The sequence below is a fragment of the Terrapene carolina genome, unplaced genomic scaffold, assembly GCF_002925995.2.
Source record: "Terrapene carolina triunguis isolate 2854851 unplaced genomic scaffold, T_m_triunguis-2.0 Scaffold247, whole genome shotgun sequence".
NCBI classification, from domain to species: Eukaryota; Metazoa; Chordata; order Testudines; family Emydidae; genus Terrapene; species Terrapene triunguis.
Window position 1 is genome coordinate 3,305,487 of NW_020664598.1, and position 15,953 is coordinate 3,321,439.

The 15,953-nt window shown below is 49.6% G+C and overlaps 2 protein-coding genes across 2 annotated transcripts; both read left to right on the plus strand.

The window, feature by feature from the left end:
* Positions 1 to 223: 223 nt before the first annotated feature.
* LOC112106729 (endosome-associated-trafficking regulator 1-like) lies at positions 224 to 1,378 on the plus strand. Its single transcript, XM_024200133.3, has one exon. The coding sequence runs from the start codon at positions 224 to 226 to the stop codon at positions 1,376 to 1,378; it is 1,155 nt and encodes a 384-aa protein (XP_024055901.3).
* A 2,928-nt stretch (positions 1,379 to 4,306) lies between these two features.
* On the plus strand, positions 4,307 to 8,061 carry KCNJ4 (potassium voltage-gated channel subfamily J member 4). The gene is made up of 2 exons (XM_024200146.2): positions 4,307 to 4,344; positions 6,726 to 8,061. Exons 1-2 carry the CDS (start codon positions 4,307 to 4,309, stop codon positions 8,059 to 8,061), a joined length of 1,374 nt encoding a protein of 457 aa, XP_024055914.1.
* Positions 8,062 to 15,953: the final 7,892 nt, after the last annotated feature.

Consider the following 15,953-nt stretch of genomic DNA (forward strand, 5'->3'; position numbering starts at 1 on the left):
CCGTTATTAAAGCTACAGACACATGCACACACAGAGATGATTTAAGTACAGATACTTCTGTAACCCACTGTCACACTTTGAATGGTGCCGAGGCTAAGACAGCTGCTAAAGAGGATGGGACAACAGTGGACAGCTCAGGCAGCCCTGTCACAGAAGAGATGTGACCAGTGCTGGAGCTAATTTGCAGACTGCTACTTCTGTTGGAGCCCACAGCCCTTCAGAAATGCCACGGCCACTTTTCCCCTCAGGAACATTGGAGAGGACCTGTCCACAGTCCCAAGGCCTAGATAATGAGGAGGAGGAGGAACCCATATGCTGTTACCCCCATCACCCGCCACCTCCTCCGGCCCATGCTAAGAGCCTCATCAGCCCAGGGGACAATCATCTGGAAGATCCACAGGGAGCCATTCCATTTTCCTTAAAGGGGTTTGTAAAAACGAAAACTCGTGGCACGGCAAAAGAGGAAGAGTCAAAAAATAGAATGTTTGCAAAGAAATTGGCCAGACACAACCTAGGCTTTGAAGATGATACCTTATCTCCAGAAGCATTGGGCTTGAGCATGGAATTTCAGGAGCCATTTTACAAAGACCTAGAGATGGCTGATACCTTATCAGATGATGAGGATGATGATTGGGGTGGGAGCTATCACTACCCTGCCCTTGAAAAAGCCCGTAAGTCCAGGTTTGCCAGCATGTCACCTTGTAGCCCGCATGATTCTTTATATCACAACACAGCCAGACAGTTGGGAATTGAGGCATTTGCTCCCTGCCTCCATCCCAGCGACTTGTATGTTTCCTGCAGAGCTCATGACAAGGCACCTGAAAGTTGTGCTCTTCATGAAGAATCCATAGGAGACAGGGAGTATCCATCTCTGCAGCTGAGCTACGAAGAACTCAAAGAGGAGAATTCCATGCTCAGGAAGAAGATCAAAAGTATCCATAGCTTCTCAGAAAGTCAGACACGCATGGTGAGAAACCTGGAGAGAAGACTGAGAGCCAGTGTGGTCAAAGAGGAGAAAGAGGCTCAGGGTTTAGAATCCATTGTCCAGCAGGCAGAACGGAATCTGCTGGGGATGACCCAGCGGGCCCTGAAGGCAGAAAGTAAGGCTGCAAAGCTGAAGCAGGAGGTATCCCTTCTCCAGGTGGAGCTGGAGAGTTTCAAGACAGAGAATGACATGCTGCGTGCAGGCCAGTCTGACAGCCTGGGGGCAGTGCAACAAAATGTAGACGTTGCCTTGCAGAATCTCCACCGGGTTATAGCCAACGCACACTTGTCAATCAAACAGCTGGTCTCGGGAACGGAAATGCTGCATTTTGTGGCTGACCTCCTGAAATCCATAGACAAGATTTCCGAAGTCAAAAAGGAAGATGATGGATGAAAAAGCGCTTAGGGGGCTCCCACCTGTGAGTGTATAGACTGAGATCACACTGTTCCCAGACTGCAATCAGTAATGCAATGTTTGCTTTCATGAAACGTTGCGTGTCTTCAAATAGGTGGCCTTTATCCTTCCCAGAAGTACTTTTATTGTAATTAAATATGAATTTCATGTACTAATGGAGTGTTAGCCTCAGGTGCTCTGTTTCAATGGGAGAACCAGCTGTTTGTCCTGTCCTCGTCAGAGGTCCTGTGTCGAGGTATTTTACAGGCTTTGGGCTACAAGCCAGAGCCCACATTGGGAAGGGGGTTGCACAGGGGCTCGGTACCAGCAGGAAGCCCTGCAGAAGCACTGGCTGACTCAACCAGAGTTCTTTCATGGGAGCTGGGGCACAGCATGCCAGAGGGGGCGGTGTTACCCTTTATCAGATAGCAATCTACACTCCCACCTGGCTTATTTGTGCTGGCTGGTGCAGAAGGTGGCTGGGCCTCAGCTCTGTGCACATCTCACCTGTCCTTCTTCCCCTGCCCCTGTTGGTGGCTTGGGGAATGCAAGGAACCAGAGTTCTGGGCATGTTTGCATAGGGTTCCAAGAAAGGGAAAGCTCCTTATACCCTCTTAGCACTTCCCTTGAACTCAGGGTCAATCACAGTCTGTCCCTTTAGATGCAAAGGGTTCCTCTCCCTGGAACCTTTACATCCATGCCCGGAGAAGGACGAGAGAGATTTGCTCAATAACCTTTATGAAGTTGTTAAATATCCAAGTGTGAGCTGAGACAATGTCCCTTTCTTTACACTACTAGCTCCAGTGCTGCCTAATTGTGTGTGAAAATGCTTTGATTTCCATGTCCTTGTCTCATGGCAGAAAGGGAAAGTGCTGAGATTTAGCCATCACAGTAGCTGTACTGTCTCAAAAAGGGGATGCTCTCCTCCCACTGCTAGACCTGGGTGTGTTGATGTGGCAACCCTAATTCTGAATCTCCTACCTTTTGCAGTTTGCTAAAGAACATACAGCATAGGCAGTCTTGTCCTTGCTCTGTTGGGACCATCTCCAGGGATGAGAGGGAGATAGTCTCCATCACTCCTTAGCCTTTCTGTTGGGCTTAGATTATCAACCACAATTTTACTGCAATTTATGCAACTGCATAATTGCATTTTACACAGAGGACCTCATCTATTTTATTAGAACTTTCTCAACAGCCTTTAATGCTCTTGGCCACCAGGGAAGGGTGGCCAGGCTCCAGTCCCAGATGGAACTGAGCAGGGTGGCTCTCAAGTGGCTGTGTTTATTTTTGACCGGGTAGGCTGAGGGTAATTATGGGCAATTATTTGTCTTCACCTGGAGCCCAGCCAGTAGAGTACCCAAGGTTCCATTATGTCTTCACTGCTATTCATTCATGGTTCCATTCTGTCCATGCTCCTCTTCAAGTGGCCATGTATGGATAGTCTCAGATACCAAACTGCCTGAGCAACATTTTTATCTGGCTGCAAGACAGCTGGTTGAAACTCAGCCCAGCCAAGTCAGAGGTAGGAGGAAGTGTTTTGAGGAGCTGGCTTGTGGTTTGTCTGTGTCCATTATCCAGGGAGTGTGTCCACCACTAGTTAGCCAGAAGCAGAACCTGAGGGTCACCCTTAGCAGCATGGAACCCCACTTTGCAACAGTGATCAGTGAGCAGCTTTTACTGTCCCTGGCTTATCTGAGAAACCCAGATGTTTTGTTCAGATGTGGACCTTGACCAAGTCATCCACCATGCCTTTCTCACATCCAGGCTAGTCCACTGTAATGTGTTCCTAATTGCACTTTCCTTGAATTTGCCCTGGAAAAATGATTGCTTACTTGCTCCTGATGATGGGAGTGAGGGAGTGGGCTGGTTATGCCTGCATTCTGCAATGGCTGCCAGGAACCCAAAGAGTATGGTGCAGGGTTAGCACCGGTCCACAAAGCCCTTCTTCATCTATGAGTCATCACCTCTTGCAGTATGTCCCTTTTCAGCAGCTCCAGTCAGCCAGGACAAGTTGATTCTTGGTCCTTTGGGTTCATGGTTCTTTGGTTTAATCAAGACCAGGCCAGGGGCATGGCTTTCTCAGTCCACTGAACCCTCTGCAGCAGGTTGTCTAGCAGAGTCCCTCCTTGGCTGCTTTGGGGGCATGTTGTGAGGCCTGTTTATTACTGCAGCCTTGTCCCTATCTCTGGATACCTCCTATGTATCACTTTGCTTTTTTGTATCCGTTAACTACTTTCCTTTCCTGTTTTTGGGGTGTGTTCATTGGGAAGCATTCCCTCTGGACTGGGGTGGTGGGGGTGGTTTGCCTGAAGGCTTCTGAGCTCCTTTAGCCCTTGTTTTTGGTGTATTCTGACAGGCTGATCTCTAATCCTCATGTAAGCTTTTATGTTACTGTAGTGCATAATGCGAGGTGCCTTACAAATGTGCTAAATCGCTGGTTTTTGACCTGGGATTTATGACTGACCTGCCCTTCCCATATTGCTAACTGGGAGGGGAGACTGGGTTAGGTACACAGGGGCCTTGGGGGCTGTGGTATGGAAAAGGGGGCTGCAGTATGGTGATTGCTGGGAACTGCTGTACTGTCTGTATAAATCAGTTCTTTATACCTGTTTTTACTACTAGTGGATTGAGACGAAGTCTTGGCGAGATAGAGTGACATTCTGAGGCCTCTCCTGAGTGGTCACAGAGACCTGGGACCTCCATGCTCTGCTCGCTTGGCCAGGGACCGCTCTTTTTGGTTGTTATGTTGATGGGATTTTCGTTTGTTGTTTGTCTCTAAGGTGTGTGCTCAGCACCGATCACAGGTATGGCTGGCGCCACAGCTCATCAGGGGTGAGTCCCAGCCTCACCTGGTCCTGTGTGAGCTCTGCTGTTTGAGACCCGAGACACGTACAACTCCCACGGCATCTCACGAGCTGAGATACCCTGATGATAAAGCGAGCCATGGGTAGCGTCCGAGTTAACAGGTGAGTGACCCCTTCTTAAAGGCTGTCATCACCCCTGGGATTATGGGATTCCTTGCCCACCCCCTTCTCCTCCCAGTGGCATTTGTGTCTCTTTAAATCTATTCCAAACTACACCTCATCACTCCCTGCAGTGCCAATGGCTGCCAGGCCACACCTGCTCTTCTTCTCCACTCCAAGTTTATGGCCCTTTCCCCCTGCTCCCACCTTATTAGGAATGTGTCACACATATGTAAGGAGTTACCAGTTCTCAGCCAGATCAATCCCTACAGTGGAAGGAGAAAGCAGATGAGGGGAAGGTGAGAGGCTGAAGCAGTTGCCCCGGCAAGAGGGGAGATAAATTACAGATTTCTGCCTGTAATCATCATAAACCTCACTTTGCCCTTCCCAAATGAAGGGAAGAGGGTGAATGATTTGGGAGATGATTATTATTGCCCTGAAGAGACCCCCATGTTTAACTCATGGAGCATCTCAGGAACAGTTAGAGACAGGGTCAAGGAAGCCATCTTGGAGAACTCCAGATGGTCTGGTAACCTAGGGAGATCAATGGAGTACAGAGACGGTCCTTGAAGGAGAGGCACTGAAAGCCAGGATGCCCCCTGTGGGCTCCCTCCTCCTGAAAGTGTATCAACTTAATTCTACCAATGGTCAGAGCATCCACTGTGATTATGTGATCAGGGAACAACTGTGATGTCATACAAAGCCTTATGACCTAACAGCAGCAGTTTTCTTCCTGACAGGGAGCAGGGAAGTGGTTGGGATATTCTGAGGGAGAGGGGAGCATGAGAGCAGGACAAGCAGCTCTCAGAGAGAGGGAGTTTCTCACAGGGAATCTGCCAGCACTTTGGCTGTTGTTGATCTCTAAATTACACCTTTGGCTCTGGATACAGGATGCTGGGAGCCATGTTCGTTGCTGTGGCAACGGAATTGTCCTGAACTCAGGAAGTGTATAAACATTGTCACAGATGCACAATTAGATCAGTGAGGAGAAGGCAACAGAAAATAGAAACTTCCAACCTTTATCATTCAGGGCCAAAATGTTACAAGATACCAGGCACTAGTGCTTAGTCTTCTCTGCTGGCTGCATCTGCATGTCATTGTAAATCAAGACTCTAGGGGCTTTGAGGTATTTTCTCAGAGTTAAGGCAAGTCAAGATTTCAATGTTGTGAGCTTCCTCACAGTGGAGTCCAGTCAGGACTTTGGTAGAATGAGTTTCCTTGCAGCGATGCTCTGCAAATGTCCAACCAGGGATCCACCAATCTTTAGAGCCCTGCGCGGATGCAAAAATGTGTATCCGCATCCGATCTGTGATCCGCAACATTTATCTGCAGATATCCACAGATATCCGCAGATTTGCAGGTCTCTACACTGGGGGCTGGGCTGAGGGTCCGAGGTACCGATCCCCCCCCGCGCCTGAGCCCACTCGGGGAGCTGTGGGGAGCCTGCCCGGAGTTATGGACCCTCCACCTGCCCTCAGCCGGGCGGGGAGCCTGAGGGGCGGGGACATGGCCGGGAGCTGCTCTCAGTCCTCCCCCCTCCGCCCCCCGCCCAGGGCAGGTGGAGGGTCCACCACGGCTCCTCACAGCTGCTCGCCTGGTTCTTACAGTGGCCGGGCTGCTGCTCCGAGCTGCCCCCGGCCCCTGTCCCTGCCCCCCAGACCCCTCGCCCAGTGTCCCTGCCCCCCAGGCCTCCTCCCAGGACAGGTGGAGGGACCCAGGCTCCCCACAGCTGTCTGTGTGGCTCTCCCGGACCGGGCTCCAGCAGTGGGGCGTGCCTCAGAGCCGCCGTAAGAGCCAGGCTGGCAGCCTCGGCGGATCCTCCACCTGCCCTGGGCGGGGGCCCGAGCAGTCCCACGCAGTGTCCCTGTCCCCCAGGCCCTCCGCTCAGGGCAGGTGGAGGGTCCGCGCCACGGTTCCTCACAGCTGACCGCCCGGCTCTTACCGTCAGAGCCCTGTGCGGATACAACATTTGTATCCGCATCCGCGCTGCTGTCCATGGATATACAGCGGATACCCGTGGATTTGCAGGGCTCTACCAATCTTACTGCCGTGTCTTGGTAGAACCAGCTGGGGAATCCAGTGTTGTGAACTTCCTCATGACAGTGCCATGTCAGGACTCCAACACTGTGAGCTTCCTCACAGCAGCATCCTGACAATGCCAAAGAGGACCCAGACAGTGCCAGAGGAAGACTCTGGCAATGTGCTTTTCCTCAGAGCTCTCCCTTGGCAATGCTCAGCTAGCCAGAGCTCCAGTTGTTTCCACTTCTTCACAGCATGGGCTTTGTCTCTGGGAGCATGAGCTTCCTCCTGGGGAGCCAGTGACCCTCTAAGTGCTCAGCCCCCCCCCTTTTGTTTTTACCTCAGCAGTTTGTTTTCTCTGAAAGGTACAGCATTGTCTCAACTGAAGAGGATGGGCACAAGGTCTCTGCCCTAGGCAACATGAATGGGCACAGCTGGAATGGGAAAGGACATGTCCCCAGGCGGAAACGCCGTAACCGTTTTGTGAAGAAGAATGGCCAGTGCAACGTGTACTTTGCCAACCTGAGCAACAAGTCTCAACGCTACATGGCCGACATCTTTACCACATGTGTGGACACTCGCTGGCGCTACATGTTTATGATCTTCTCAGCAGCCTTCCTGGTCTCCTGGCTCTTCTTTGGGTTCCTCTTCTGGTGCATCGCTTTCTTCCATGGTGACCTGGGTGCCACTGGGGTGGGCGGTGTCCCCACCACTGCAAAGCCCTGCATCATGCACGTCAATGGCTTCCTAGGAGCCTTTCTCTTCTCGGTGGAGACGCAGACCACCATTGGGTATGGGTTCCGTTGTGTGACTGAGGAGTGCCCGTTGGCCATAATGGCAGTAGTGATCCAGTCCATTGTGGGCTGTGTCATCGACTCCTTCATGATCGGCACCATCATGGCCAAGATGGCGCGGCCCAAGAAACGGGCCCAGACCCTCCTTTTCAGCCATCATGCTGTCATCTCTGTGCGTGATGGCAAACTGTGCCTCATGTGGCGAGTGGGAAACTTGCGGAGGAGTCACATTGTGGAGGCTCATGTCCGGGCTCAGCTCATCAAGCCCTACATGACACAGGAAGGTGAGTACCTCCCGCTGGACCAGCGGGACCTCAACGTGGGCTACGACATAGGCCTTGACCGCATATTCCTGGTATCCCCCATTATCATTGTCCATGAGATTGATGAGGAGAGCCCACTCTATGGAATGGGCAAGGAGGAGCTAGAGATGGAGGACTTTGAGATTGTCGTCATCCTGGAGGGGATGGTGGAGGCCACAGCCATGACCACCCAGGCTCGCAGCTCCTACCTGGCCAGTGAGATCCTCTGGGGTCACCGTTTTGAACCTGTGGTCTTTGAGGAGAAGAACCGCTACAAAGTGGACTACTCACACTTCCACAAGACTTATGAGGTGGCCGGCACCCCTTGCTGCTCAGCCCGGGAGCTGCAAGAGAGCAAGATCACCATCCTGTCTTCTCCGCCACCTCCTAGTGCCTTCTGCTATGAGAACGAGTTGGCCTTAGTAAGCCAAGACGAAGATGAGGAGGAGGAGGAGGTGGAAGTGGGGCCTGGGTTAGGAGGAAGCACCAAGAAGGATGGAGGAGTCATCCAGATGACGGAATTTGGGAGTCACTTGGATCTGGAACGGCTACAGGCTGCCATCCCCCTGGACACCATCTCCTACCGCAGAGAGTCGGCCATCTGACTCCTCCTGCCTTTCCATTCCGCATCTATTGCCCACCATCTCCTCCCTTTCACTCCAGTGCTTAATTGAAACATTCCCCAAAGAACCTCCTTTGCCCACCTCTCAGCCCCTGAGCATGTACTGTGTAAGACATGCTCATGTTTCCAGTGGGCACAACCCACACTGGAACAGACTTCTTGCAACCAGATGGGAGAGCAATATGTGTATTTTGAACTCCTACATTGACAGCTGATGTGAGGGAATGTCCCCCACAAGCCCCACTACTGTTTGGGGCTGGAACCATGGGAAGACAAGCTTGGACCCAAAGCAATCGCCTCAGTACAACTGATGGCCGCTAAATGGGTCCAGACTGTTGCCAGAGAAGAAGTAGGCTATAAATGCCAACCAAACTGGGAGGACAGGAGAATCTGGGGGTCATGGGGAAAGAGTGAAAAGGATCCGGGAAGTGGGGTGTATTTTGCATGGTTTTTGCTTGTTGTACATGATATTATTGTATATAAAACAGATCAAGAACCAAAATCCATATTCTTCCATTTAAAATTCCAGATCAGGAGTCAAGGACTCAGTAGCCCTCTCAACAAGGAGTCTGGTGGCACCTTAAAGACTAACAGATTTATTTAGGCATAAGCTTTCGTGGGTAAAAACCTCACTTCTTCGGATGCATAGCTATGCATACGAGTAGCCCTCTCGACTCTCTCTCTCTGGCCCTTGGCATCCTTGACTCCCAGAGGCAGGTTGACTCCACCCACCCATCCCAAGTCTCCCCTGGTTCTTTTTTAAAACTATTCCCGACTTTTCCCAGAGACACCCACCAGAGGAGGCAGAGCCCTATGTGTGCAGAGGGAATGTTAACTGGGCAGTGTCTGGATGACAGACAAATTACTCGTTCAGGACAGTGGTTCCTCCACAAACTCTTTCCACCTCCTCCAGCCTCCTCCCCCTGTGAGCAGCTGTAAAACTGAATTTGTAACTATTTATTTTTAATAAAGTATAATGCCGCAGGGGAAGTCTGGAAAGAAGAGAGCGAAAGAGACCCCACGGCTGAGGTAGTGTGTAGTATTATTAGTGCTAGGAGATATTTGATATTTATTTTGCAGTAATGCCCAATCAGGAGCCACATTGGCCTACGTCCTGGAGATACCCATACGAAGATGGGCCCTACCCTAAAGAGTTTGCAGTCTAAGAACACAAGTGGCATATGAAAAGTGTTGGGACAGGGATACCACCCGTTATATACACATAAACATATCCACTTGTTATAGCACTCAGTGCCCTTTGGATGGGGGCAAGGCCACCCAGAGGTTGATGAGCCTGCTAGGAGAGAGCAGGGTCTTTTAGCTCAGGAAGGAGAGGCTCATGAGTTAAGATCCACAGGTCCCAGGTTCAATCATATTGCCAATAGCCCACCCAGGGGCACAGGCATTGTATTCAATTATTATATATGTACATACCTTTACTTAAAAATTATGATTCGTGAAGTGTCAGCTGTGCCCATGAAGAGACCAATCCTGCTCTTGTTGAAGCCAAATGGGAGTTTTGCCAGCGATGTCAACAGCAGCAGAATTAGAACCTTAGTGAGCAGCAGGCCACAGCACCAGACTTATCTAAAGCTTTGTCTTACTTCAGTAAAGAGGTGGGTTCTTAACTTGAGTTAGCTAACTGGAGGTATAATTCTAGTGAACACAAGGCACTTTCTAGTTGTCACACACGTTGGCAGGTTGAGTTAAAGCCCACGACTGCCATACTCTTTAATTCAACCTGCAAACTTGGGAGAAGACTACAAACTGCTTTGTCTTCACTAGGATTTTATCTCAAGTTCATTAACTCAAACACATCTTTTTTGGTCGTGAAGACAAGGCCTAAAAGAGACTTTGTCTTGGAAGTCATCCCACTACTGCCACCCAGTGATTTATTTATACAGGAGGAAGCCAGGGAAATCCTCCCCCTCCTAATTGTCTCTTCCTTGGTTCTAAACATTCACTAGCTTCCCAGCCCAAGAAGATCTATTTTCCTCTTCTCATTAGGCCGGAGCCTGAAATCATTACTCAAGTTTTGCTCAGTCTTTGCTCAGGTAAGAGTCTCACTGAAGTCAAGGGGAGTTTTGCCTGAGAAAGGGCTCCAAGTCACCAGTTATGTTACAGGCATGCTTAATAGGTAGGTGAAGAAATGGGGATTACAGCAACTATTCGTAGGTTTTATTAACAATTGCAAAAACTCCCCCATTAGTGGGCATATAAAATATGTGCGGGGGGGGGGGGGGAGCGAGGGAACTGTGAGTGCACTGCACTGCCACTTAGTGGTGCAGTGTGGCCTACAGGAACTATGGAGACGCTTTCCACCCAGGAAATGGAAGCCGTGGAAACAATCCTTCAAAACTATAGACAATACAAGAGAGAAAAAACAACCAGATTGACAGAATAGCTGCTCTTGGTCCATACAGCTAAACCCCATGGGAAAGCACCTGCTTTACATGAGAGAATGACCTCCCACCCCATCTCCTGGGGCACCTACAACACAAGGAAACAGAAACAAAATCCACATGTAGCATGACAACATTTTGTAACTGGCACAAAATGGGGGAAGGGAAAGGGGGATGGATAGCACAGGGAGTAGAAGAGAGAAGAGATTAGGAGGAGAGGATGAGAAGGAGAATGTTAGGGAGCCAGAGTAGGAGAAGGATGAAATGAAAGCAAGGGGATAAGAAAGATGAAGGGAGAGAGGTTGTGAGGGAATCAGGGAATAGGGAAGGGAGAGCAAATAGGAGGAGGAGGAGGAGGAGGAGGAAGGAAGGGGGGATAGGTGAGAGCCGCCAGGAATGAGGAGTAGGAGGAACGAGGGTAGATGTGTAAATGGTCCTTCACCCACCTCCCTAAATAGGTCAGCAATGATTCATTCCTACCTCCCCTATTGGAAGGTACATATTAGTAAATGTGCGTAGGAGACACATAGATTATTGTGCCACTAATGGATTTTCCCATCGCTAGCATGACATGCACCCTCATGTACCACTTGCTGATCCATGTGTGTCCCTGTCCCTACTTCTCCTCTCTTCTCTCCCAGCTGCTAATTAATGAAGGTTTTTTTTCCCCCTTGAGGGCATAAACAAGGCTCAGTATTGACCTGGCTTTTAATATAGCTTTCAGAGGCTTGTGCCTGTCGCTGGGGCACTGTACTGGAAACAACTAATGGACCGAGAAGGAAGGACTCCCTGTGTGAGGACACAGGAATCCAGGACACACATCCACAGAGTGGGGAGGTGCACACTGGGAGAGGAACCCACACAGATGTGCACCTGTGTGCCATGTAGCAGTGTACACCAGAGATAAGGCAGTGAGTGTGCAGACACAGGATGCGCACAAGATCGTCATGTGCAAAAATGCAGTCATGTGAAGAGGCTAAAGACTCTGCGCATGCAGACATAAGGATGTGCACAAATACATACACATGCAAACATGGCGACATGAGTGTGTGTACAATGCTCAATGCATGCAGACATGCAGCCTTAGGGGAATGTGAACAATGGTCTACGTGGGCAAATACACCCATATGGGGCCCTGTGCTCTTTGCACAGGACTCAGCTTGTGGAAACATTGGTTTGGGCCTGTGCACACAGCTATCCATGTGCACACATACAGAGAAGGCATGCGCACATAGGTCTATGTGTGCAAACGTGTAGAGATGGGGAAAGTGCGCAATACTCTGCTGTGTAAAGATGAGGTGTGTACAATGCAATAAATGTGCAAGCATGCAGAGGTGTGTACAAGGCTCTGTACATGCAAACGTAGAGATGGGGGCAGTGAACAACACTCTACACCAGAATTGACAACTCATAGCATTCAGGTATTGGGAGTATGGCCTCAAAAAAATCATAAGATTGGCTACAAATCGTGAGACTTTTAAAAAATAATAGGTTTGGGGCTCATTTTATTTGTCTTCTGGTTTCTATTTTTATATTTCCTCTGTAACCAGGAGGACTAGAAATATACTTTTTAAAAAATGAAAGCTGAGAGTCTCATTGAATCACATGATCCTAGCATCTGGGGCTTTAAGGAAAAAAACACCAAATATTGAGAGATGTGCGATCAAACTGTGAGAGTTGGCAACACTGCTACACATACAGAAAGAACAGACGAGAAAGCTGATGGAGACAGATGGAAGGAATCGTGAAGAAAAGATGGAGAAGAGAGATGAAAGGAAGAGAATGAGTGCCTAATTCTTCCTCTCTTTCCCTCTGCTTTCACATGATACCCTGCCTTGCTCCAGCCCCTCCATTGCACCACCTGAGGGAGTGCCTCTCTCAGGGAAAAAGGGGAAACTGAATGCCAAATGGTGAGGTGAGTGCCCTCTCCTGTGGAGTGATATGGAGTTAAGACAGAAATGAGATCTGCTACCCCCTAACCCCCAAACACCACAATCACAGTCACAACTCAACCCCAACTCTGGGAGTCCAAAGCCAGTGAAAATGGCCTCATTGGCCTGGTAAATATATGGAAACCACACAGTCTGGCCTATGGTGTTGCCATGGAAACCAAAACCTTACTGAGTTGTTATTATTTCCCTGGAGAACTCTTAGACCAGGGCATGACACCCTTGAGAAGGGCTCCCATGTGTCCCTAAAAATGAGGCGGCCTTGCCCTGGTCACTCAGGGTTGCAGCCAACTCTCACAATTTGTTGTATTTCTTAAAGCCCCAGCTCCTGGAGTCTCGTGAATACCTGAGAGTCTTGGCTTTCATTTTAAAAACAAAGTACAGTATGTTTCTATCTCTCATGGTTGCAAAGAAAAGCTTGAACACTAGAGACTCAGAAACGAGATGGCAAATAAAAAGATCGCCAACATTTATTATTTTTTAAAATCTCCAGATGTTGTGGATGACTCATGCTACTTCCATGCTTGGAGTTGCTTACACTGCTTGTCCCTGTTGCTTGTACAAAAACTGTCTAGTGGTGATTTGTGTAACCCCTGCAGACTGTCCGCCGGAGTGGGTGATATTCAGGACAGGCTGGTGTGGCTGAGAGCGTGTGCACTTTAGGAACTATGTATCCCCCCCAACATACCTGTCACACGTTGCTACCCACTCCCTTTCCTGCCACAAAGAGGACTCCCTTTGAAGCCCTTCCCCAACTCTCCAGCCAAGTCCTCACACCGGCCTTCCCCAGGCACCTAGCATCAAAGCCACAGGTGAAGAAGGAGAGGACAAGCCAAAGCCTGGTGGGAACATACTCTCCCACACACAAACACAGATAACATACACCACGTTCACTTACTCTACACACACACTAACACATCCCAGGCACACCACAACCTCTTCCCACAAACATACTTTCACCGTAAGCTCCACAAAGACACATCACTCACACCACGTATAATCACCTAGAACAAATCCACTCCCACAGCACGCACACACAGACACAGACACACACTGCTAATTCCCCACAGACATATAAACACCGAGACACAAACGCTCCCTACACATGCATACACCACAATCTCCTCTGCACACTCTACCCTGCAGCGCATGGGGCTGTCCAGACTACACGTTCCTGGTCATATGCTCCAGGACGCTTGCTTTCCTGAAGCGGGTCCTGCAGGAGGGTGCTTCCCACCCGCCTCTCATCCCTGGCCCTCCAGACCTTGTCATCGAGCCCCTGTCCTGTGAGCCTCCCCAGCTGCCCCTTACATGCAACCTAAATTGGCTACACAATAAACAGATGGTCCGCCTCTGAACCTCACCCAGGAAACATCTGTATGTGCTTGTGCTTCACACCATCCACTTCCTTGCCCTTGTGTCCTTCCCTGACACCAGGTGGTGGGACCTGCTGCCACCTGAGGAGGGCGAGGAACCCTGGCAGGCCAGTCTGTCTTCCACTCTGGTCCTTCACGGAGCCATGAGCATGGGCGTGTACCTGGTGTGGCTCACAAACACTTGTCCCTTTGGCAGTGAGAGGGAGACCCTGGCACACATCTATGTCGAGTGCATCAGGTTGCAGCCCCTCCTCCGGCTCCTTCAGAACCTCCTACTGAGGTTCTGGCTGCACTTCTCCCCACACCTCCTGCTCTACACACACCCCATCTGTGGCCCCACAAAGTCACGAGACCTCCTCAGCAACTACCTTCTGACGCTGGCCAACTCAGCTATCCATCATACCAGCAGGAGGAAGCTGGTTGGGGCGGGGTGCTCTGTGATGGTGGGGCCTATTTCTGTTCCCTTCTCACATCATGTCTCTGGGCAGAGTTCCTCTGGATGGTGTCCACAGACTGCTTAGATGTCTTTGAGTAGCAGTGGGTGTCGTCCGATGGTCTCTGCTCGGTATTCCCCTCAGGATCCCTCGTTATTAACCTTTGACTCCACTTCTGCTCCTGTTTTCTCTTTTGTTGGCCCCTGTAATCACTAGTAGCCTGGGCTCAGTGATTCCCCCCCCTTAGCTAAGGGGACTGGCGCCCAACTCCAGTACTACTAATAGTACACTACCATACATACAACACCCATCAGATATATAAATTAGATATATAAACACAAACTACCCTTTCATAGCCTCCTAGCATACACACGCCCACCACAAATACATAAATAACGCAGCCTCCCCATACACACCACAAACTCCTAACACATGCGCACTCCCATCGCAGACGTACCCACACACCACAAATGCCCATCACACCTAGTCAAACTTCATAGATATACTCAGCGCACATGGAGTTTTGACTACGGTGCTATGTATGTGACATTCAGAGCACTACACCTGCTTCTCTATAACAGACTCCATACCACCTTACCCCAGCTTTGACTAAAGCAGATTGGTCCTACTACCAGCTAGGGCACAGTATTGGATTTCGTCCCTCCTACAGGACCTCTTAAAGCCATAGTGCTCTGGAGACTTTCTCCCTCTCTTCGCTTGCACACCCCCCCCCCCCCAGATTCTGTGGGTACCTCACCCATCCTCTTTTAACTTACTGTTAAGCCCCTCCATACTGGTCCCAGGGAGCAAACAAAGGGCTTCATCCTACCTTTAACCTCAGGATCAAGACTCAGGGCCCAGCCCCACAGCTGATGGCAAATTGTTGTAATAGCTGCACTGCCACCTTTGCTTACATTTGTTGAAGGAACATTTTTTCATTTTTGAAAAATGGTCTTTTCCCCCCAAAAAAGAAAAAAAAACCTGTCCTTTTTATTTATTTATTTAGTTTTTGGGGTGACATTTTTTATTGAAACCACTCTCGACATTTACCAAAAGCCCGGCAAACAAAAAGTGTTGACTAAAAAACTTTTTTTTGCATAAAAGTTCAAAATAGTGAAAAAAATGGGTCCGATTTGAATTCTGCAAAATGGAAACAAATTTGAAATCTTTCACAGTGAAAAGCAAATGTACTATTTTGTCAACCAGCCCCTGATTGGGTCACGTCTGGGCGAGGGCTGTAACACACTGTACTGGTATAGGCTGCTGCCTTCTAAAGGGGGACTGCAGGTCTTCCAGAGATCCTGTATTTTTGCAGCACAGGTCTTGAGTCCTCTCATTGCTTGCCCATGTGAAATACTAGGTGGACATGGTTATAGGGGCCAGGAGAAGAGCGAACCGGCCTTCACAAGCTATTAAGGGCTTGCTCCTGCTCCCATTAAAGTCAATGGGAGTTTTGCCGTTGACTTCAGGAAGAGCAGAATTAGGCCCTAATGGACTGCCACTAATAGTGACAGCATCGGAAAAGCCCACAGGGCACCAACTGTGCGCTAAATCTGTGAAGTTGGAATTAACTATTCCAGACTGTGGAGGGGGGGATTAAGCTAGGGAGGAATCTGGCACTGGGGAGTTGAATTCTTCATTCAGGCATGGAGATGGCCTGGGTCAGACTGTTACAGCATTGCAAAGGGCTCCAGTCCGTGTTGCTACTCAGATG